The sequence below is a fragment of the Mauremys mutica genome, chromosome 11, assembly GCF_020497125.1.
Source record: "Mauremys mutica isolate MM-2020 ecotype Southern chromosome 11, ASM2049712v1, whole genome shotgun sequence".
In the NCBI taxonomy this organism is placed as follows: Eukaryota; Metazoa; Chordata; order Testudines; family Geoemydidae; genus Mauremys; species Mauremys mutica.
In genome coordinates, this window is record NC_059082.1 from 19792454 (window position 1) to 19817342 (window position 24889).

At 42.8% G+C, this 24889-nt stretch overlaps 2 protein-coding genes across 3 annotated transcripts in view; one reads left to right on the forward strand and one right to left on the reverse strand.

Annotated features, from left to right (window-relative positions):
- Positions 1-2454, forward strand: part of FAM227B (family with sequence similarity 227 member B) — a 200951-nt gene extending 198497 nt beyond the window's left edge. Inside the window, exon 18 of the mRNA XM_044979817.1 lies at positions 2270-2454. Coding sequence (XP_044835752.1) covers positions 2270-2373 — 104 coding nt within the window. The 3' untranslated portion in view covers positions 2374-2454. The remainder of the gene's footprint in view (positions 1-2269) is intronic.
- The window catches only part of GALK2 (galactokinase 2), a 72908-nt gene that overhangs the window by 30789 nt on the left and 17230 nt on the right, over positions 1-24889 (reverse strand). The window contains exons 4-5 of one of the 2 annotated variants that reach the window (XM_044979821.1): positions 19698-19788; positions 13923-14069 (exon numbers count right to left, since the gene is read on the reverse strand). In XM_044979821.1, coding sequence (XP_044835756.1) covers positions 13923-14069; positions 19698-19788 — 238 coding nt within the window. The remainder of the gene's footprint in view (positions 1-13922; positions 14070-19697; positions 19789-24889) is intronic. The other variant, XM_044979822.1, reaches the window with a different exon arrangement.

The following is a 24889-nucleotide window of genomic DNA, read 5'->3' on the forward strand; positions in this document are numbered from 1 at the left end:
CCGGAGCGGGTGACGTAGTCATTTGTGCAAAAAAGCAGGTTTTACTCACTACTGAAGCAACCAGCCAAACATTTGCTTTTTGGTAAAACAAAATTCAGGGACGTGGGACTGTAATTCTGGAAGCTGAAGCAGAGATATGGAGACGCCGAGAGCCACGGCATGCGGAGGTTTTATATTTAGAAAAGGCGGATGGTCTTGTGACTAAAACAGTGAGCTTAGAGCCCAGGTCTCAAGTCTCCATCTCTAGCTCTATACACCTCTACCCCGATATAACGTGACCCAATATAACACGAATTCGGATATAATACGGTAAAGCAGCGCTCCGGGGGGGTGGGGCTGCACACTCCAGCGGATCAAAGCAAGTTCGATATAATGCGGTTTCACCTATAACGCGGTAAGATTTTTTGGCTCCCGAGGACAGTGTTATATCGAGGTAGAGGTGTACTTGTATTGAGCATAGAGATGGGCCTGAACCCAAACTGTGGACTTCTTGTCTGATCCAGAGCGAGAACCCCCTCACGTGTCAGAATGTATTACAATTAACAAAATGCTTTGAGATCCTCAGATGGGAGATGCTATAGAAATGGAAACTATTATTATTAAAAACAGGCAAGCTGGGGAAAATTAGGATCTCGGAGATAAGAGGGCTTCTAAAAATAGCAGTTCTGCAGGGGGAAAAAAGCCAGATGTGTGACTCACAAAAAATCTTCTTGCCCATGCATGAGGTCACAGTGCCATTTAGGTTTAGCCAGCCACTCCTGGCATCTTAGGTAGAAGCTGAGGGCCTAGGCAGCCACCCAGTTTGCCTATAGCTTGAGCAGCCGCTGGCCCTTCCTTTTCTCTCCCATGGGTTCATCACTTCTCAGTCAAACCACAATACATGAATGGTTCCCACACATTCAAGACCCACAACTGTTAGCACAGTTCCCATCCCCAAATTATGTATCTAATAAACGGCATTTTTGTCATACACTACATCTTCAAAGAACTTTACAAATATTAACTACTCAATTCTAACAGCACCCCTGTAAGGCAGAAATTATTCCCAATTTACAGACAAGGAAACTGAGGCAAAGATGTTTGTGACTTGTCACATAAATCAGTCCCAGAAGTGGAACTAGAACTTTAACATTTGTGATTCCCTCCCACCGCTGTGCTCCTTCTTCTCAGCAATGCTGTCTCAACTGTTTCTGGAGCAGGTTTAAAGCTTTTCAGATGTGATGGTAATATACGTAACACAAAAAGACAGAGAAAAATACTAACATCAATGCACAAAAGGACCAGGAAAACTGCTTTAAAATCCCAGAAGCAAAAATGGCTTCATGTACCATGTGCATGTGAACTTTCCCTGCCTAATTCTTTTGAAATCCACACATTCTCAAAACCCTCTGATTTCTCCAGTACTGGCCAAAAAAGGGAAGAATTCTAGCCACACTACCCCACTCAGATGTGGTGAGTGTGGTAATGTGGCTAGAATGTGAAATAATATTGCTAACACAACCCATGAGTCCTAAGAGGGACACAGAACCCCATTTGCAGGCTACCAGGTGTAGTAAATTAGCAAAGTGAGCCATTTAACTGAGCAGTAAAAATGACCAAACAACTTCAAAAAATAGTTTTCTGGATCTGAGCCTTCCAAAAGAAAAAACAGGAGAAAAATGTTCCTGAGGCCTGTGAGTAGCTAAGAACTTCTCAGTTAGTAAAGACCTGGGTCAGAATTCAATTTCCCTAGATGACCCTAGAGGTAATTTCACTGTATCTTCTATCATTTTTATTTCACATGACCTCAAATGACCTACATCAGCTATATGATAATCTGCATAGGTTCATGATAACTCACCCACAAGCACAGCTCAAAACAATCAAGTGACCTATTACACTCCAGAATGCACTCGGCTGAATACACAGCACGATGCAATGCTGTGCTATATCTTGGCTGTTTAGCGTAATAGCCATTTGATAATTAATCATTTAGGGTCAAATCCTGCAGTCCTTACTCAGGTGACAGCTGGGGAGTCAGAAGCCCTGGCTGGACCGTGGAAGGGAATATAGGTGCAACTGCCCTGAACTGTAATATTGTGAGCAGTGGATCTGCCACCAATCAGCTCCATTGGCCAAAACTTCCATGCATGTACTATAGCCCTCTAGTACTACAGATGTAGTAGTGACTGCAATAATGCCCCATATCATGAGAGAAGAGAGACCTATTTGGAGGACTGGAGCTTAAGTTTGTTTTTATTTTGTCCGTGGTTATCCCTTACGTCTTTAGGTACCTTCACGTCATCTGATCCTGACCCCAGAGCAGGCCTCCTCGGATTCCTTTCTTCCTCTTATTCCTCCCAACATCTCCTCGCCTACCTGCCACCACCATGAATTGCTGGCACCTCTCCTCCTCGTGCCCCCAGAGACTGAGCATGTCATTCTCAGGAAACGACTAAACTCCACCACCAATCTGGTAAGCAGGTGCCTCAAATATCATAGCTTTCCAACTCCTGCCTCACAGACAAACACAATCAGGACATTAGTATCTCTTGGCCAGTTCACATGGCAAATTGGCAGTGCTTAACTTGGGGGATGTTTAGCATCAAGGAGTTATACAAGATACTATGTTTAGCATTTTTTTTTCTGTTTATACAATAAAAAGAAAATATAACTACATTTAGTCAGAATGTGCCTAATTAAAACAGAGCAAAACAACATTATCAAGAACAGAATCACAGCACACAAAATTCATTCTGTTACCTAATGTTGCACAGGAGACATCCTATCATTTGGAAACATGCAAGAAGTAATAAAAATTTTAAGCAAGCTGCTGTTTCTCAAGCACTTTAAAACGAAAAGTCTGGTTTTTTCAGATACCAGTAGCTGGCAAATTGGGGAAAAGGCGAAACTGGGGCACACACATCTACCCACCTCTTAGAATATTCTGTTTCTTCCTCCTCATTCTAAATTCTGATCAGTATTTATCCATCACCAGGAGGCAATGCTTACTCATTTGTAGGGCGGATAACTTGTTCACATGTGCAGACCAGGACTAGTCTTTGATCTGAAGGAGAGTTTCACAAAATACCTCTGTTTTTTGTTTGAAACAGTTTAAAGTTCTTCCTGATAAGGAGTAAGTCAAATCTTGGGTTACAAAGAAAGAAATTTCTACCACTTAAAAACTGTTTCATCTTTAAGCCACAGTATTTCCTATCCAATATAGACAGCACGAAGAAGTCTACCCTAAGAAATCATATCAATGGAGTTTGTTAGACACAGTTTAGTCTAACAAAGTTGCGGTGGGAGGAAGGTGAGATAGTTGAAGTATTTGCTGCTGGTTTTAGGTGGAAAGGTTTTTTGAAATTACTCACAAAAGGGCTGGTCAATTTTCCACCTAAATTGTTTTTATGGAAAATGGGTTTTGACTAAATGAATTTTTTTCATTAAAAGTGTTTGCTTTCTGCAGAAAGTCTCAACTTTTTGTTGAAAAACTGAACACCCAAAAAGTTTTTGGTTTTCAGCTAAAAACCTTTGATTTTCATTTTTGTTCAGTGAAAAGTTGAAGGGGGGAGGGGGGAGAACTTGTCTCATAAGCTCCAATCATAGAGTCATAGATTAGGGTTGGAAGAGACCATCCTCAGGAGGTCATCTAGTCCAACCCCCCGCTCAAAGCAGGACCAACCCCAACTAAATCATTCCAGCCAGGGCTTTGTCAAGACAGGCTTTAAAAACCTCTAAGGACGGAGATTCCACCACCTCCCTAGGTAACCCATTCCAGTGCGTCAACACGCTCCTAGTGAAATAGTTTTTCCTAATATCCAACTTATACCTCCCGCACTGCAACTTGACACAATTGCTCTTTTTCTATCATCTTCCACCACTGAGAACAGCCGAGCTCCGGCCTCTTTAGAACCCCCCTTCAGTTGAAGGCTGTTACCAAATCCCCCCTCACTCTTCTCTTCTGCAGACTAAATAAGCCCAGTTCCCTCAGCCTCTCCTCATAAGTCATGTGCCCCAGCCCCCTGATCATTTTCGTTGCCCACTGCTGGACTCTTCAATTTGTCCACATCCTTTCTGTAGTGGGGGGCCCAAAACCGGACACAATACTTCAGATGTTGCCTCACCAGTTCTGAACAGAGGGTAATAATCACTTCCCTCGATCTGCTGGCAATGCTCCTACTAATGCAGCCCAATATGACTGTTAAGGTCATCTTCCTAGCCTGTCATTCTGACTACGTCACCCCTATTCTTTCACTGCATCAAACACAGACACAACCCAACTCTGTAAGTTTTGTTTCCTCTTTGTTTTTCAGACACTCGCCTTTTTAAGGTATGACATTTTGTTACACTGTTTCCCACTAGAGCCTATTTCATTGGGAGTTTACTAATCACTAATTTAGTTTCTTTAATCTCCGTTGGGTCCATGTGGTGATAATGACAATAGACAATGAATTATAATGGAAACAGAAGATGATCCACTTTATATGACTTTTCCTCACAAATATACAGTCAACTGCTAAGGAAGTGTGTGAGTGAGAAGTCCAGATAAGGAAGATTGAACTGTAATAGTCCACCTGCTCAAACAGAGCTTAAGGGCCAACGACTCGGATTTTCATCCTGTGCATGGGTTGGGACAGGGTGTAAATTGGGACAGAAGGTGGCCCTTTGCATCGAAACATTTTGCATCAAAACTGTCAGTTTCAATATATTACATACCAGTGACCAATCCCTTTCAACCTCACATAAACCTTTACAGAATTAAACTCGTGTAAGATTAAACCCCTTAAAAGAGTAGGATAATTAGTGAGTGGGAGACAGGAAAATATTTGTTAGTAAAACAAATTTAGTGTTGCTTGGTTTTGTTTTGGAAAAGCACACAGTTCATTACCCCTAAACTAGATATATACAAATCTAGAACGACTACAAACAAAATGAATTGACTTTATCTATACAATGATGGTATATATTTACATTCACTTGAGTTATTTTATGTAAGACATCTCGGGCAAGGTTAGTACATCAGGTTTTGCAAATAAAAGAATGCAGGAAAAGTGACACTGTAACATTTAAGCTCTATAACAAAAATTCAGTTTCCTTTTTGCTTGAAAGGTAATTACTTGTGAGGGAAGCCCCTATTATCAACAGCCGTGAAATAGTGTGCTACAGCCTTTAAACATTTTCACTGTCAGTGCTATAAGAGCTCTTTTCATCATATAACTTCTGAGAAATGAAGGTATCTATCTATGTGTATGCATGATCAAAAAATCATAGAATCAGGAGATGCAAAAATCCTATTAGTCCATCTAATCTATCCCTCTGCCAATGCTGGAATGTTTCCTAATTTTCATTTACCAATGTGTTGTCCAGTTTCATTTTATATGTCACGAGCAGTGTGGCTTTCAGCCCTTGCTTGCACAATAAAGTGTGGAAGATTTAGCGCCTGAGGAAAAACCCGCTGCAGATTTTTCATTTCTTCAATGGGGTTTGGATCAGGTCTTCAGCTCATAGTACTGAAAACTGTAAAGCTACAGATATAGATGACTATTTCATATGTATAGCAGCATATAAAAGCAGCATGACATGATCATTATTATACATCACTAAAGACATAGTTTAAGCCAACATAAATGTTCAGAGTCTTTCAATCTCAGACATTGAGTATATGATCCAATAGCATCTGGGGAGAAAAGGCCTGTTGTTAAATTATATTTTGTGTATAAAATAACCTAATACTTAGAGACTAATGAAGGTTACCATCTGCTTACAGTCTGCATGCTAAATTCCAATTACCTGAATTTCACATATGTTTTGCAAGGTAATGATACTTATTTTCATCAGAAGCAAAAAACTAGTCAGATATTATCTGGATGTCGTCATAACCACAGTAATTTTAACTTGACGTCGTCTGTCCTTTAACATACTTAAATGGTGGATTTCCAGTCTGATTCATGAGAGATTATGGCCTTTGATTACCACACAAGCTGCTCCGAGAGCTCTGCTTCCACTTCATTTGAATAAACACAGTCAAACCTAACAACTTGTTAATAGCTCTGGAATTTTTTTTTCTATGGTGAGAAGGAGGCCTGGAATCTTTGATAGTGCTTTATAACAACAACATCTTAAAATATAAAGTCTACATGTGTATTTATAGATAAGCAACTTTGTTTTCCAGCACCAAACTCAATCACCTTAATTTGACAGATACTTTTAAAATAGAAAGGAAATGGAAAAACTCCCTGTAGTAATGTTATAAAATAATCTAAATTTAACCATTGCACGTATCATTCTATAACTTCAAGTCACTTTATAGACATTCATCCTCACAAAAACTCTGGTAAGGTAGCTGACTGTTACCCTATTTTACAGGTAGGGAAATTGAGGCCAGGGGGGAGGTGGCTAAAGGCCACCCTTCCTCAATGCACAAGGGTTTCAGAATCAGGGTGGGATCTTCCAAAGACGTTGGTGTTGGCCTAACTCTTCTCCCATTGAAGGCAATGGAAGTTCTACCATTGACTTCAGTGGGAGCAGAAAAGGCTAATGCTGAATGCTTTTGAAAATTCCACTGCTAAATTCTGAGGGTGAAAATCATCCGGGTGCGAATGGTCAGCACAAATCCCCCAACATGCTAAAGCCCAGCTTTAGCAGTGGCACTGGGGACCTCCGGTTGTATACATACACTGCAGAAACATTTTGATTTTGTTTACACTGGTTTGTGTACTAGTCTTGTGGACAACATACTTATGTTTATTTTTGTGTGGTCTAAGCCTCCAAAGTTTTTGCACTCCATTAAATATGACATGGTGAGCTGTGCAGGAGAAGACGGAGATCCTTGGCGCGCATATTCCCAGAAGCCTTCACCTAGCTGTTCTATTTCTCTAGATGTGATTGGCTCTGTAAACTTTGGATATTGTTTGTTTCCTTGTTTCTCTGTCTAATTTGAACTCCTGCTGGGCTGTTTGGGACCAAAGAGTCAAAGCTATTCTATCACTTTATGCATCCTGAGGCCTGCACAGCTGGGAATTTTGCACATGCTCAGCCTGTGCGCTTTTCTCTTTTTTTAAAAAAAAAAAGACCATTAGACTATTATTATGTCATTTACAGTACACAGTGTAAACCAACCACAAAACTTAATTTGGTTTCTCTATCCGTCATTTCATATTTCTCTTTCCTCTTTATTAAGGGCACTGGCATGAAACAGAACTTTTGCTTTTTAAGCATTTATCCACTCCTGCTACTTACCACATAAGACTTTCTGTGAAATTACAATTAATCACTGTGAAAATTATCCTAAGGTGTCATACCCCAAAATTCCGGTTGGTCTGCATATCTGAAATAAATCCTTAACAAATGCTAGCAGTGCCAGCTCAAAAACCCAGTGTTTTCTCTTCTGAAAGAAATTACGATCCTGTTCCAAAACCCATCAAAGTCAATGGAAAGAGTCCCATGGGTTTCAGCATGTTCTGGATCAGGCCCTGTGTTGTGTGTTGTGTATAACTCAGCTGAGAAAATGACAGAAAACATTGCTTTTCTGTCTAAAGTTTCCAGAATTAGTTCACAAAGATCAACAAAGAGTCCTGTGACACCTTATAGACTAACGGAAGTATTGGAACATAAGCTTTCGTGGGTGAATACCCACTTCGTCAGACGCAGTTATCTATGTGTATGCAGGATCAAAAAAATCATAGAATCAGGAGATGCAAAAATCCTATTAGTCCACCTAGTCTATCCCTCAGCCAATGCAGGAATGTTTCCTAATTTACATTTACCAATGTGTTGTCCAGTTTCATTTTATATGTCACAAGCAGTGCGGCTTTCAGCACTTAATTGCACGATAAAGTGTGGAATATGTGTCTGACGAAGTGGGTATTCACCCATGAAAGCTCATGCTCCAATACTTCTGTTAGTCTATAAGGTGCCACAGGACTTTTTGTCACTTTTTACAGATCCAGACTAACACGGCTACCCCTCTGATACTTCACAAAGATCCTGATCCTACAGCCCTTACTCAAACAGGGTGAAATTGATCTTGTTCAGAAGACTACCACAAGGCCTATGAACTACTTAAATCCCAAGTAAACACTAGACTTAAGCTTGTTTAGGTCTTGCGGTGGCTTTCTGTACAGGGGTATGTTTATCCCACATGTAAGTCCTGCTGAAGTCATATTGATGGATCAGAATGGATTTAGACCAACGGATGGTACTTTCTCTTCTATGTACAACAGACTATTTTAAGTGTGGTTCTACACTGAAAAGCGACTCTTAAAAGAGCATCCTGCAATTCCATTTTTACTGTCTCTCAACGATAGCCATAAACACGGAACACACTCTCCTCCACCCCCTCCAGATGGCATTGTTAGGTAGACACTTTTCAAACTAAAACCACATTTAAAGCCATGGGTCCTCTGAATTTCCTTTTTAATTAAAACACCATTCACGTATCTGAAACACTGCATCCAAGACTAAAATAATGCATTTAAAATAAATACAAACACAACACTTTGTGCTACCTGTGCTATTCACCTGAGCTGTAAAAATGATGTTCTATCAAATGCGCAAAGCTAATGTCCCTATTTATCTTTTCCCAGTGTACTGCACTGCAAAAGGGGGGAACATTGGCCTTCACAAACTGATTCGCCTCTTTCCATCATTATTACTAATGGCCTAGACTTTCAAAAGTGCCTAGTGATTTAAAGCGCTTCCGTTTTTGGGTGCCTAACTTGAGACAGCAAAAAGGGACCTGGTTTTCAGAAAGTGCAGAGCATTCACCCAAAAATCACTTTTTTTTAAATGTAGGCCAACACTTGAATTTAAAATATAAAATATAAAACCATCCATTCTCAGTGTTGATATACAAAAAGCAAAATATTAAGACCTTAGTTGTATATAAAACTAGATTAACATTTTCATTTAAACTGAAATAATGATCCCTGATTCAATATTCTAAGGATTTATTCAATTAGCAGAGTATTGAACCAAAAAGCTAGAAGATATAAACCAATGTAAAAACAACATATCTTTGGCCAAGATAAACACATTGAGTTAATTCACAAGTCAAAACTGCTACATTATAAATTTTGATTTGAAGATCCCTTTCATTGTTATAGTATGCCTCTTGACTAACAACACTCAAAATTAATGCAGTTAGTGACTGAGTCAAAGCCCACTGCGATAAATAGAAAAACTCACTGACTTCAATAGGGCTTTGGATCAGTTCCTTAGTCAGCACATGGACCCAGACTCATATAAGAATTTGGCATCAAGACCTTTTGGGTAACCTCCCTGCCCCAATAACTGAAACAAAAACACAACATAAAAAACCCGAAGCTAAGTCCTAAGGTCCAGATCCTCAAAAGTATTTAGGCACCTAACTCACCGCAGCACAAATCATAGGCGCTGACTCCGTGGGTGCTCCGGGACTGGAGCACCCATGGGAAAAAATTAGTGCGTGCTCTGCGCCCACCGACAGCCAAGCTCCCCTCCTGCCCTGCCCCACCTCCTCCTCCTCCTCCCTACCTGAGCACACTGCGTCCCTGCTCCTCTGCTTACCTCCCAGCGCTTCCCACTGTTTGGTGGCATTAGCAAGCTCCGGGGCGGAGGGAGGAGCGGGAACATGGCGCGCTCAGGGGAGGAGGCGGGGATTTGGGGAATAGGCTGCAATATTGGTAGGGATGGCACAGAGTTGGGGCTGGGACTTTGGGGAAAGGGTTGCAATGGGGGCGGGGAAGGGATGGGAAGAGGCAGTGCAGGGGCGGGGCCTCATGGAAGGGGTGGAGTGGGGGCGGGGCCAGGGGCAGAGAGGGGGTCGAGGACCCAGGGGAAAGAGGGAAAGTCGACGCCTATGGCTCAAAGGCGCAGACACAAAGTCTATGGCCCCCATCCTGCAATAGGGTTGCCAAATTTCTAATCGCATAAAATGGAACACCCCTGCCCCACCCCTTCTCCCAGGCCACACCCCCACTCCCTCCATCCCCCCTCCCTCTGTCACTTGCTCTCCCCCACCCTCATTCACTTTCACCAGGCTGGGGCAGGGGGTTGGGGTGTGGGAGGGGGGTGCGGGCTCTGGGGTGGGGCCAGGCCAGGGATGTGGAGTTTGGGATGCAGGAGAGGGCTCTGGGCTTGGGCAGGGGGTTGGGATGTGGGGGGCGTATGGACCCTGGGCTGGGGGTGCAGGGTCTGGGTGGAGACAGAAATTAAAGGTCCAGGGTGCAAGAGAGGACTCCAAGCTGAGGCAGGGGGTCGGGGTGTAGTGGGGTGAGGGTTCCAGCTGGGGGTGTGGGCTCTGGGGTGGGGCTGGGGATTGGAGGGTGTGGGGGTGCTGTGCAGGAAGGGGCTGCAGGCTGGGGCAGGGGGTTGGGTGTGTAGATCACATCGCAGGATCAGGCCCAAAATCATCTATTTTGATTTCCAATTTGTATAAAATCAGCCACGGAGCAACTAATTTCACATTATTAGACAGCAGACTTGCCTAAAATCACAACGTTTCGCTTTCATACAATGTATGTAAGTATGTTTAACAATATACCAGGAAGTACACACAGTCCACAGTACAAATGCAAACTCTCTGCGAAGTGCCGTTCTGTTTCCATATCCCATTTCTCATACTTCTCTTGCCCCGTTCTTTACCAAGTACACTTGCATGAAATAGGATCTTTGCTTAAACATCTACATAGTGCACGGACCAAATTTTTGAAAGTGGTTTCATAAATTTGCACCCAGCTATTGCAGCATGAAAATAATTGCACATCCAACGACCTGATTTGTGTGAACAAATGCAGGTTTCATTTATTCAGTTTTATAACTCCAATCCTGAAGCCTTTTGAAATTCAAGGCTGATGCATCTTGTTTGGTAATTTATTTGAGCCTAATCCAGTGCAAGTCAGTGGGAATCATTCTGTTAACGTCATGGCATTGGATTAGGCCCCCAATTAGTAAAAATAAATGTATTGCATTAGGCCTGCTCCCACTGAACTCAATGGGAGCTTTGCCAAAGTTGAGTAGATTTGGGCCTCTTATCTATGGCTCCATCAAACCACTGTAATTGCTCTTTCTAAGAATGTATCTAAATGTCGTTCAACCTCAGCCACTCAATGTTTCTCTTGTACGTTTAATACGCTATATGTTTTTGCCTTAGTTTACATAGGACGTAAATATGTACTTAGCCATCCTACTCTAAGCAATGGGAAAAATGTAGAGGTGGCCTAACCTCAGCACAGCAAGACTTCTCATTTGCAGCACAACACCAGGGTCAATTCACTCAAATAAATCTAATTATTCAAATGTACTAGCTAATCTACTGTGTTCACAAATTTTACCAGAAAACATGACACTAGGACAATTAAAAACCTCATGCTGCTTCCATTGCTGACAAGATTTTTTCATGCTGAAAAGCTCTGTTTATGAGGCTCTGTTTTCCTAATATTAACATAAAGAAAATTTTAAAATCAAATGATACTACTGAACATTAGCATTCTTCATGTTATGCTAGTGTAGGGTTGGACTGGCATCTTGCTATAGAAAAGATGAACTCTTTTTAAACATTTCATTTTAAATTTTCTATCTTACAAGTTGAATATTAGTGTACTGTAACTGGTTAACATTGTACATCTGGTTGAATTGACTTGGACTGGTATTTTGCCTAAACTATTTTGTGGATGATTTTTTTTTAAATAAATCTAGGCAAACTAAAACAATGCCCTTTTTCAGACTTTTATACACAATAATTAGTAACAACATTTTTTTTTGAGCTGACTTATAGCCTCTACAAAAAAATCTATTTTTAAAAGCCAGCACTGAAACCCAGGTAAGACTGCACAGCACTTTCATTTTGTACTCTTGTTCTTTTCTTTATCTTACAGACGCAAAGCCTCATGTTAGGGGAGACTATCATAGGATCACTTTAATTTCCAGTTACTTTTACTTTCAGTCCACTATTTAAAACTCTCATTACTAGGAAAGAGAAAACTATAACTCAAAGTATCTTCATAAAAATAGTTTTTTGCATCAAGAAAACAGATAACTGTTCAATTCAGCAAAAGGTCAAAATTCCAGAATTTTGGCCACAGAACTCCTACCATTCAGCCAAATCTTATTCTGAAGCCAAAAGTTTCTGTGCACTGCTTCTGCAAAGCATGAGTTTAAGGCTTAGCAACACCCATCAACAGGGACAAAAAATTAACCCTTTTATAACCTTATCAGGACAGTCCACATTGATGACAAGACATTGTAACTTATATAAATTACCTTCAGTTGTCATTTCTGTTATATCAAATGCCCTGGTGGAGGGGATGGTATGGCAACTTGCACTGATGTATTTTGTATAAGAATTATTGATTACTTCAGGATCTTTAATTACATTAACAATATCTTCTTTGGGGGATTTTTCCTCCAAAAAAAATTACATACATAAATAAATATAGAGACCCCAGAACGTTCTGGCCCGAGAAGTGTCAAGGTTCTGGAAAGCACCTATCTCTGTCCAGCTGAGAAATCCCCTGGCATAGGGAAGCTCCCAGCTGATACACAGCTGGTACTGCTGGCCCCTGCAACACCCACCACTTGGTCCAAGTGCAAGATGCACGTTAGGGCTGGCAGGGGAGGGGCCACAGCATATTTTATACTGAGCTGGTACATGGTTCCTTAGGGCTCCAACGCTTAGAGTGCTCTACTTTACACTAGGGCTCAGAGTGCCCCAGATCCCTGAACGCCCCTATCTCTCCGCTATGCCAAACGTAAGCTTGGTGCAGCAGAGAATCTGGGCCAAGGTAGGTATAAAGCTTTCTGTGCTAGGTGCAAAAACTTGCCTTTGGCACTTGACTTCTTGTTTTCTACCGTGCTATAAAGTCTGCAGTGCTGCCACAGACCTCATCCGTGCTATCACCCAACATCATACTCAACACAACCAGACGATTTGCACCTGGCTGACCTTCTTCAGAACAGGTCTGGCATGATGCAGAACTATACTCCAAGACCACGTGTGAGTTTATATGCACATCCAGCCAAAGGTACATAGTGTAACTTATTTTTTCTTAACAGAACTGTACAGTATTACTTAGCATACAGCAAGCCTGTTCTTAGCGTTCAAGTTACCAATTTCTACTAACTAATAAATTTCAGGCTTTCTGGTCGCTTTATGGATCATTGCAGATACTTACTTCCTCTGTTATGGAATGTGAATCCACTTATTACAATGACTAGGCAACTGGCACCAGTGTACACAATATCTTTTCTCTTCCTGATGTTTGAATTTAAGATTCTAGATTCTACCAAACATTTGAACCAGACTGAACTTTATTGCTCCATGTGGTACCTTCAAACGCCATGACTACTGCAGAAGTGTTTTGACACATGAACAGAAGTCTACTAAATTCACTTACATTGGGTTTGTTTTTGAGGAACAATATTTGTTTAAAAATTGAGGCCTAAATTCTGGATGTGGACTGTAAATGGGTTCATTTCAAAACACAGTGGGGAGAGTGGGATGGAAGATTTCTACTCCTATTTTGCCTTGACTATAATCCATTAAGAAGCTGCTCCACAGGCTTTCAACAGATGCTGTGCTACTAGAGCCACAGAAAGTCATTCAGGCAGGGAGTATAAGGGTCAGAGGGTGTGGTCCACATGTTTTAGAACATATATGCTCAATCCTGGCTTGCAGAGATTACATCTGGTCCAGGGATGGCCATGTGTGAGACTTGAGCTGGCCAAAATACAGCCTTACAATAATCCTCTTTCTGCAGCTTTAATGTATGCCTGTTTCCTTGCCAAACTTAAAGCCTGCCAAAATTTGGCCAAAGATGTTTCCTCAATTGTGCAATATTTTAAGTTTATATCCAACAGTTTTTTGTAAAAACAATTGCATTGTGTCTTTAAAGTTTATGGATGTTAACAATATTTAAAGTTGTATTTTACAGTTAATACTCTTGGGTTTTACAGTAAATTACCTTTGAAAGGGTCTTTCCATTTGCTGTAAGCATCACAAGTCCTGCACAGCATACCAAGGCACTGGAACTAGACAGACCAGAACTCGGTGGGATGGTTCCATCTAACAGACAATTCATTCCAGTTAAGCTATTAAGACCGAAATGTTCCTAACAATGAAAAAATAAACAATCTGAGTATCAAGTACAGACCGCCTTAGACTTTCAATTATTCCATGCTTAGGAAGAGATTTCTATTGCTGAATTGTTGAACTACTGACGTGCTGTTTGGTGTCACCATAAAAAGTCAGGGGATTTCTGAAATTTTCATTTCTGGTCCTTAAAAAACAAGATTAAAATTCAGAAGAGAAGTGCATGACTATAAGATTTTAAGACCATTTCATATTTTGGTTGTATCTTGATACCCCTTCTTCACTTAAAAATATTATTTTAAACCCGATATTTTGCATGCTCAGTCTAAGGACAGCAGAGAATTTCTGAGGTCTCTCAGAGAAGTTGTTGCTGCATTATGGGGCTTAAAACGTTTTTTTTTTCTCTTCTTGAAACTGCTCTACTGCTCAACTACCACTAATATTTCTCAATTGAAAGAGAAAATAGCCTATTATAGTCTCTACTAAATTAGAAAAGGCACTAAAGCACAGAGCTATTGATTTCCATTCTACCTCTAGATACTCTTCTGTTGTGACTCATGCCCTGGGTTCTTACAATAGTCCCCAAATTCAGGGTCTCCTAATAGAAGATACTTCCAGAGCCAGCATTCTGCAGTTGTAATCCAAAATGCATTGGAAATTTGTAGAGATCCTTGTAAAACTGAAGTTTAAGAGACATTTTAGCCATGTGGTAGTTTTACATGCAGCCCAAACAGTGACAGCGAGTAAGAATGCAAACTCCTGGAATCAGACAGACATTAAATATAGAATTGGAGAAATGTAGAGCTGGAAGGGGTCTTGGAAGGGGTCAAATCCAGTTCCCTGTGCTGTGGCAGGACCAAGTAAACCTAGACCATCCCCGACAGATCTTTATCCAACCTGTTTTTAAAAACTTCAAATGATGGGCAGGGCCGGCTCTAGGCACCAGCGTCCCAAGCATGTGCTTGGGGTGGCACTTTTGAAGGGGCGGCACTTTTCAAGGGGTGGCACTCCGGCTTTTATTTTTTCAGGGGTTTTTTTGTTTGTTTGTTTTTTGCTTCGGCAGCAGCATGCCAGGTTTTTGGGGTTTTTTTTTTTTGCTTGGTGCGGCAAAAAACCTGGAGCCGGCACTGATGATGGGGATTCCACAACCTCCCTTGAAAGTCTGTTCCAGAGATTAACTAGCCTTCCAAATCGAAAGATTTTCCTAATATTTAACCCAAATGTCCCTTGCAGTAGATTAAGCCCATTACTTCTTGTCGTGCCTTCAGTGGATACAGAGAACAATTGATCCCTGTCCTCTTTGTAATAGCCCGTAACAGATTTGAAGACAGTTATTAGCCCACTCCCTCCCCCTCCGCCCTCTTTTCTCAAGACTAAACATGCCCAGTGTTTTTAACCTTTCCTTATAGGTCAGCTTTTCTAAACCTTTGATTCCTTTTGTTGCCCTCGTATGGACTCCCTCGAATTTGCCCACTTCTTTCCTAGAGTGAGGTACCAAGAACTGGACACAGAACTCCAGAAGAGGCCTCTGAGTAGGGCAGGACAGTTACCTCCCGTGGTTTACACCCCAGTTACACTCTGGTTACTACAGCCCAGAATGATATTAGCCTTTTTCGCAGTTGCATCACATTGTTGACTCATATTCAATTTGTGATCCACTATAGCCCCAGAATCCTTTTCAGCGGTACTATCATCTAGCCAGCTATTCCTCATATTGTAGTTGTACATTTGGTCTCTCTTCCTAAGTGCAATACTTTGCACTAGCCACTACTGAATTTCATCTTGTTGAACTCAGACCAATCATCCAATTTGTCAAGGTCATTTTGAATTCTAATCCTGTCCTCAGGAGTGCTTGCAACCCCTCCCAGCTTGGTGTTATCTGCAAATTTTATAAGCATACTTTCCACTCCATTATCCAAGTCAATAATGAAAAGATTGAATAGTGCCAGATCCAAGACTGACCCCTGCAGGACCCCAGTAGGGGTGCAGGTTCTGGCCGGGGGTGCAGACTCTGGGGTGGGGTTGGGGATAAGAGGTTTGGGGTGCAGGAGGGTGCTCTGGGTTAGGATCAAGGGGTTTGGAGAGCAGGAGGGGGATCAGGGCTGGGGCAGGGGGTTGGGGTGAGGGGAGAGGCTCAGGGGTTCAGGCTCCGAGCGGCACTTACCTCAAGCGGCTCCTGGAAGCAGTGGCATATCCCTTCGCTGGCTTCTACACGGAGGGGCTCTGCACGCTGCCCCATCCGCAGGCACCACCCTTGCAGCTCTCATTGGAGTGCCAGAGGGGGCCATTGGAGCACATAGGAGCAGGGCCATGCTGCGGCTTCCGAGAGCCGCATGGTACGGCCCCTGACCCTGCGCCCCAGCTGGAGCACTGGAGCGGGGCCGAGCCGTGTGGTGGAGCTCCCGACGCAGTGCCCCAGCTGACGTGCTGGAGCAGGTCCAAGCTACGTGGTGCGGCCCCAGCTCCCGCTAGAGTGCTGGAGCGGCCCCCGACCCAGCGCCCCAGCTGGAGCAGGGCCGAGCTGCGTGGTGCAGCCCACGATCCAGCTGGAGCGCCGGAGTGGCCCCCGACCCAGCGCCCCGGCTGGGGCGCTGGAGCAGGGCCGAGCCACGTGGTGCGGCCCAAAACCCAGCGCCCCGGCTGGAGCACTGGAGCAGCCCCCAACCCAGCACCCCCACCGGAGTGGGCCAAGCCGCGTGGTGCAGCCCTCGACCCAGCCGGAGCGGGGCCAAGCCACATGGTCCAGTCCCCGACCCAGCCAGAGCACCAGAGAGGGGCCGAGCCGCACGGTCCGGCCCCCGACCCAACGCTCCAGCCAGAGCGGAGCTGAGTCACGTGGTGTGGTCCCCAACCCCACTCCCTAGCGGGCGCTGCGAGCCAACTGAAAACGGCTCACGGGCCACAGTTTTCCCACCCCTGCACTAGGCCAGTAACCCTGTCAAAGAAAAATTAGGTTGGCTTGACATGATTTGTTCTTGAAAAATCCATGCTGGTTATTCCTTATAACCCTATTCTCCTCCAGGTGCTTACAAATTCATTGTTTAATAATTTGTTCTAGTATCTTTCCAGGTATCGAAGTTAGGCTGCCGACTTGAATATCTAAATATTCTTTAATCTATTCTTTCCTTGTTTTGGCTTGCATTCTTACCACTTGTGGTTAATATTAATTGTGTTTGTATACAGTTGTATTAGCAGCTTGGAAAAAAATAGATGGATATTATAGCCTTGGTTCTGCTACATATGCAGTATAATGAAGTCACTTGGTAGAAAGCCTATACATTAATTATATGTATACAGTAAATAATAGTAGATAGTGTGATATGAGAAATATTTGTACAAGAGAGGACCTTTTCTAACTCTAAAGTTATGAGCTTATGTGAGGCCGCTCTGCTTTTGATGACTGCTATCTTACTATTTATATTTAAAGCAAAGGGATAACTTCAGAGATTTTCCTCTGACTCAAAATGTGATTGTGTGCATGTGCACACACACAAGATTAATATCATATATAAACTTTCATTCGTGGATCCCAAAACACGATCTGTAGATTGTATTTTGTTCTTACATTTTTAAACATTTTAGTTCTCTTCGTACTTAACAATTTTTATATAATCTCTAGCCCACTTTGGTTCAAAATAAACAATATATTGTACCAACCAAAATATCACCCACATAAATTGTATAAATACATATACATCATTGTGCCAATGCAGATTTACGTAACTGTCACAATGACCTGAGAAATGCCAACATTTCTCAGAAAAAAGCTCCCATCTTTTCGTACAAAAAAAATCTATGACTGTTCCTGAAATAAAGCCAACTGTAGGCAATACAGGCAGAGTTCATGCAGCACATAAGAAAACAGATCTTGTTGAATGTGTCTCTTCATTGCTACAAATTATCTAAAAATTCCCTTTCCAGAAATACAAACAAATTATTAATTGAAATGCTATTGCTGCCAATGTCCTTTCATGCAGAACATCAGACAAGCTTGTTTAAAAAACCACTTGAGTAATATATTTCACCAGAAACTCATCCACGGGGTTGTCTTCAATGTGAATCAGACTTGCAAACTTATCACGCAATGTTTAAATAAAAAACTTACTCCAGTTTCAGAAATGAAAATGGACTTTGCCAAGTTCTACAATAGTTCTATCCCAAAAGGATAACATGTTCAATTTCATATAAACAGATTATCCCCTTGGACCCTTTTAGTATTTGCATTTGAATGTTTCTTAAGAGTCTGTAGCATTTATGCTTATTTTCTGCCAGCATTAGAGTATACAAACCTGCTTTGCATATTAACCATCAAGCTTAAAAAATTGTTTTTAAGATCTAACTCTCAAAAGCAGACCCCAAAATATGTAGGACCACTTAAGTCTTGTTTCTCTAAGCCATTTTACTGTAAAGAAAACTATCATAAATTGCCAAAGTAAATTAAATGAATGTTTTACTTGTGGAGCAATTCGGAGATTGAAAATGTTCATATCAGGGCAAATAGGAGTCACTGATTGGGGCTTGAAACATATAGGGCAGTGACTTAGGAATTTTAGATCATAAAAAGAACAGTTTGATAGTTTGATTGCATAGTATAACACGTTTTAAAGGTGCTAAATGAACTACTGAACTGAACATTCACCGTTCTGTCAAAGTTTCAGACAGAAGTAGATGTACCGGTACTCACAGTACATTTTTTTTCTTGGACTAATAAAGAAAGAGCTGTTGTTTTGTTCTGAATCAAGTATGATTTTTAAAAGGCATAGTTAAGATAAAAGGGTGGTACTTTCAAAAACACCTAAGTGAGTCAGGAGTACAATGACTTTCAATGGTACTTAGTTCTTAACTGAGTTATGAGCTTTTGAAAATCCCACCCCAAAGACGTGCATTGAAAAGCCTGCACAGCTAATCATTTGCAGCAGATTATTGCAACTGAAACTGTTTTTTAAAACTAATTTATTTTGCTTGCTTTATCAATGGTTTATTTTTGTTGTTGTTTTGTTTTGGGGAGGGGGTTGCATTTCCTTGTGCCTAGCATGTGCAATAGGACCAGTCAATTTCACTATTTGGTTCTCATGCACTGGGGCGGTGGGGAGGAGGGGTCTGTATGTCTTTCCAATACTCCTAGGAATTATTTACATTTTAAAATAGTCTTCACTTGGGGGACAGGGAAGAGGGAAGAAATTATTATTTTAGGTTCCATATTTCCAAACCTACAGCCCCCTTTTAAAAATAAACCTTAAGCATGAGGTTCTGTTCCGCAATGTGTCTAACTTTAAAATAAAAAAATGTAAATTGAAATAGTCAATGAGTCTGATCATGATCCCACAAAATTAATCCATTGTTCTGTATAATAATGTATATAATAAATCTAATGTGGGTTTTATATCCTGCAAATATTTTCATACAAGCAAAACAAAAATATTTTACAAATTTTAATATAAATATAAAAAAGTACTTTAGTTAACAGGATACAAAAGACAACTACAAACTGTGGTGAAAATGAAGTTGTATGAGTAAATAATGCCCTATTAAATAATATATTTTATAAATGAGTGTAATAGGACATTATATAATATACACCCACATTATATTTTAATCTTAAAAGGTAGCCCATATAATACATATGTGTTAAATGAATTTGGTTTACCTGAACTCCTTTCAATCCACATAGGAAGTAGTTGTGCCACACAGGTTTGGTTTTGTTAATGTGAATGTTCTTCACACTAGTACTGAAGTCCCTGCAAAAACAGATATAACACAGTCTATAAAAATGTCAGTACGTTTAGTTCCACGGCTTATTGCTGCCATCTGCTGATGAAACAGCAACATTTACATTTTGCCCGGAACATTTTTTTTTATACAATACGTATTATGTCCTTTTCCTCTGGCTCTTCTTCCACCTTATTCAACAACTGTACAAAAAAGCTGTTTAATAGAAACATTGCTAATACATCAAATCTGGCCCCAAAACTAGGCTTTGTAAAAACAAACTATGAAACTGAACACCAAAAGTGTTTTCATGCCTTTTAAAACATTCCCATGGACGCAGCTGTTTAAAACAAACAAATTACCTGCAAAGTTTGCATCCCAAATATTGCAACCTTGTGCTATAACCAGAAAAGGAAACTGACTAGTGTATTTTCTGGCAATGCTGAGAAAAATGAAATAAGGGGATTGGTTTTGTTTTTAAAAAACATCTACCATACTCTAAATATTAAAACACAAATGCAATTTTTATTTCTTTCTTCTTAATATTCTAAGTTATCAGTGACAGAATAGGTGTGAACATTTGTTTTTTTAATATATAATATAACATAAAAAAGCATCCTTTTGAAGATACCTCTGTGTAGGGTGACCAGATGTCCCATTTTTAAAGGAACAGTCCCATATTTAAGCCCTCCTGCGGGTGTCCCGACTTTTTCTTAAAAATGGACAAATTGTGCCGTATTTTCTGTCTCTCTTCCCCCACTCCCCCCCATCAGTACTGGTGGGTCCTGCTGCTGGCCGGATCCCTGCTTGCCAGCCATCCACCCACCAGCAGTGAATGGGGGAATCCGGTGGCCAACAATGGGGGTATGTGTGCAAGGCAGGTGGCAAGGTGAAGATGCAGCACGCAGGGCCAACTGCAACCCCCTGCTGGTCCGTCAGTGCAGCCCCTGCTGCATGCGGGCTTTTGGCAAGGCCTCACCCCCCCTCCCATTTCTGGCTGGCATTGGCTGCACGCTGCGAGCAGCAGTGGCTGGTGAGTACGGGCAGGCGTCAGGCAGCGGCCGATTACGTGTCTTTTCTGCTGCCCACCCATCAGCCCTTTACATGCCCCCTCTCTCGCTGTCCTCTCCCTGATTTACCCCTTTGCCCCTCCCCCCAGCTCTGCCGCTCCCAGTGCTGTGCGGAGAATCAGCCCTTGGTTGGAGCGCTCAGCTCACCAACAGCCTGGCCAGCAGGCTCCTTCCTTCCTCCACTGCCTCTGACTGGGCCAGTCCAAGACTCTCCGGCCCAGGGCACTGGCCAGGAGGAGCTGAGCCCTGTGTGTGCCAAAGCCCCGCGCAGCACTAAGGTGACCAGATGAGAGGGAGAAAATATCAGTGGAGCGGAAAAAAAAAAAAAGGTAAGTGCTGCCGGCGGAGCGAAATATTGGGACAAATTGCATCCCGACCAAAGATCGTTCGGGACGCGGGACAAACACCTAAATATTGGGATGGTTCCGATTTTATCGGGACGTCTGGTCACCCTATGCAACACTGGCATGGGGAAGCCTCTCCTCCTCTCAGCTAAACTCTTTCCCAGCCTGTTCAAGCCCCAAACCTGCAGGCTCCACAGCAACCCACGGGACAGGAGCTCAGAACCCTTTTTACCCCCTACCCTTCCCCACCTTGGGTCCTGTCTCCAGGGAGCGTGGGGCTGCTCCATCCCCTAAGCACAATGCATCCTTAGGGCTTAATTCCTTCCTGCCTGCGCTGTAGTCGGGAGTGGGAGAGAGGAGACAGGACAGGAGGCAGCGGGGTTATGTCGGTGGCCAGCAGCAGCCTGGAGGTGTTAACTGCCTTTCAATCCTCTTTCAATAAAGTAAGGCCTTGTAAAGAAAAACAAAAACAAAAACACTGTGCGGGGAGGAAGGGACAAGCTGCTTCCAGCCACGAGGAGGGAGGGTGGGGAGAAAGAAGAAGAGATGAGCTCTGTAAAGACATGGGCTAGCTCATCCCTCATCCGCTCCCCCCACCCCATCCTCTGCGGCTGGAAGCAGCTCCCATCCCTGGCCTTCCACACAGTGCCAAAAGGCTGCTGCTGGTGTGAACCCTGGCACAGCACCCTACCTATGTGTATTAAGATTTTCATTATTTAAATAGTGCCAAGTGGATTATAACCAAGGCCCTCAGCAAAATGAAGCTAAATTTTGCAGCAGACCCTGAACTCTGCAGCAGTTTCATATCTGTTAACAAATGAAAGGTTTTTAATGAACTAAATATGAATATGAGACACAAAATCAATAGAGACCCTGAATTATATATTTCGATATTAAATTCAATTTAAGTATCAGAGGGGTAGCCGTGTTAGTCTGGTTCTGTAGAAGCAGCAAAGAATCCTGTGGCACCTTATAGACTAACAGACGTTTTGCAGCATGAGCTTTTGTGGGTGAATACCCACTTCTTCGGATGCATCCGAAGTCTTGCAAGTCTTGCATCCGAAGAAGTGGGTATTCACCCACGAAAGCTCATGCTGCAAAACGTCTGTTAGTCTATAAGGTGCCACAGGATTCTTTGCTGCTTCTACAAATTCAATTTAGTTACACTGCCCCCCTCACTTTCAATTTTCAATGTGCTGCAGATTTGTGTGTGTACAATGCCTAATGGCATCACCAAAGATGTCGCAGGGAAGGTGGAGATTTTGGGGCACAGTTAGGGTATGTCTACACCCCAGCTGGAAGCGAGCCTATGAGGCTCATGCTAGATAGGCTTGTGCTAGTGGGACTTGAGCCTGTATGCTCAAAATAGCAATATGGATACTGTGACTCAGGCTGGAGCTTGGGCACGCAAGCCTAGGGGACTGGGTTGGCTTGAGAGCCCAAGCCACAACACTCATACTGTTATTTTTAGCACACTAGCTGAAGTCTCACTCCAAGATGCAGTGTAGATGTACCATTAGGATGTTGGAAACTGAGGAGGTGTGGAAGGCAATACAGGATTAGCTGAACAATTCTGCTACTCATACTGTTTAAGGACTCAAGAAGAAGACACTATATCGGTTTAAACGCAGCTCACATTTTCAAGTTTGCCTTCATAACCGTAAGGGCTAGAAATACAATTTTCTTAAAAGAGGACAATTTTGTTTCAGAACCATAATTCTGTGGCAAGTGGATAAAACAAATTCCATAGCAAATTCTGCAGCTACAGAAACATGGAATACACAGATCTTGGATTACATTCCTGTATTTTGCTAAATTAGATAAAAATTAAAGCAGCATAATGGAAATAACTTGGTCAAAAGTCTCTATTGAATCAATTTAAAATTAATCAGTAGTGCAGAAGGGGCTTGACACAGGTGCACAATTCCAAATAACACTGCTAGAAGTTAGGTGTCTGCATCAAGAGGGAAAATGGCACCATGTAGTGTATAAAATAAAGTGTAGCTTGTACTGGCAGGACTATAAAACATGCATCCAATGGGTCCAATGCTCCCTTGTGAGGAGTGAGTTTCAACTCATAGGTTCCTCTTCATTCTTCTATTAGAATGCGGGAACAGGTGCCATGCGGGAACAGGTGCCCCTTATACTGCAGACCCCTTTGTATCCTCTGCACCACGTCTTTAATCTCACCTTTCCCAAGTCATTTCTTTAAACCATCCTCTGCGTCCCTTGGCCTGCACTGCTTCCAACAGCCCCCATTGGCCTGGAGCAGCGAACCACGGCCAGGGGGAGCCGCGATAGGCCGAACCAGCGGATGCGGCAGGTAAACAAACCAGCCCGGCTCGCCAGGGGCTTTCCCTACACAAGCGATGTCCCAAGTTTGGGAAACACTGCCACAGAGGAACACCATTATTGGTATAAAACACCTTTATATTAATATAACGACAAAGGGGAGTTTGTACTACTTTAACTAGACCCGTACAGTTAAAGCAGCACAACTTCTCTGTGTAGATAAGCCCTTAGGCCTGGTCTACACTAGGACTTTAATTCGAATTTAGCAGCGTTAATTCGAACTAACCGCTCAACCGTCCACACCAGGAAGCCATTTAATTCGAACTAGAGGGCTCTTTAGTTCGAATTCGGTACTCCACCCCGACAGGTGGAGTAACACTAAATTCGACATGGCTAGCTCGAATTAGGCTAGGTGTGGATGCAAATCGAACTTAGTAGCTCCGGGAGCTATCCCACAGTGCACCACTCTGTTGACGCTCTGGGCAGCAGTCCGAGCTTCGATGCTCTGAGCAGCCACACAGGAAACGACCCGGGAAAATTTGAATTCATTTTCCTGTCTGGGCACTTTGAATCTGACGTCCTGGCTGGACATCGGGGCGAGCTCCGCAGCACCTGCAACGATGCAGAGCTCTCCAGCAGAGGAGTTCATGTTATCTGTGAATAGAAAGAGGGACCCAGCATAGACTGACTGGGAACTCTTCGATCTGATCGGTGTGTGGGGCGAGGAGTCTGTGCTTTCGGAGCTGCGCTCCAACAAACGGAATGCAAAGACCTACGAGAAGGTCTCCAAAGCCATGATCCAGACAGAGGATACAGCCGTCATGCAACGCATCGCCGCGTGAAAACCAAGGACCCCAGACAAGGCTACCAAAAAATCAAAGCGGCAAACGGACGCTACGGAGCCTGCCACCACTGCCCCACCAGTGACCATGGACTCTGATGATGGGACAGTGTCGACGGCCAGTTCCTCGACGATGTTCACGGACGGGGAAGATGAGGAAGTGTTTGTGGAGGACGAGGCAGGCGAGAGCACTTACAACGCTGGTTTCCCCGACAGCCAGGATCTATTCATCACCGTCACGGAGATCCCCTACCAACCCTCCCCGGCCATGAACCCGGATCCTGAATCAGGGGAAGGAGCAGTCGGTAAGTGCTTTAACCATGTTAACTTTTATTCTTAATATAACAGGAATCTGAAGTGTGTGAGAAGGAGGTCTCTCTATATATGGTGATAGAACAGAAATCCTCCTGGGAGATCTCCACGAAGCTCTCCTTCCGTTAATTGATAAGCATCAGCAGGAGGTTCCTGGGGAGAGCTGCCTTATTGGGTGCTCCGTGATAGCACCCTTTTCCGCGCGAGGCTGTCATGCGGTATTCAGGGAGCATTGCCTCCCCGAGCACGGCTGCATAGGTCCGTGGTTCGT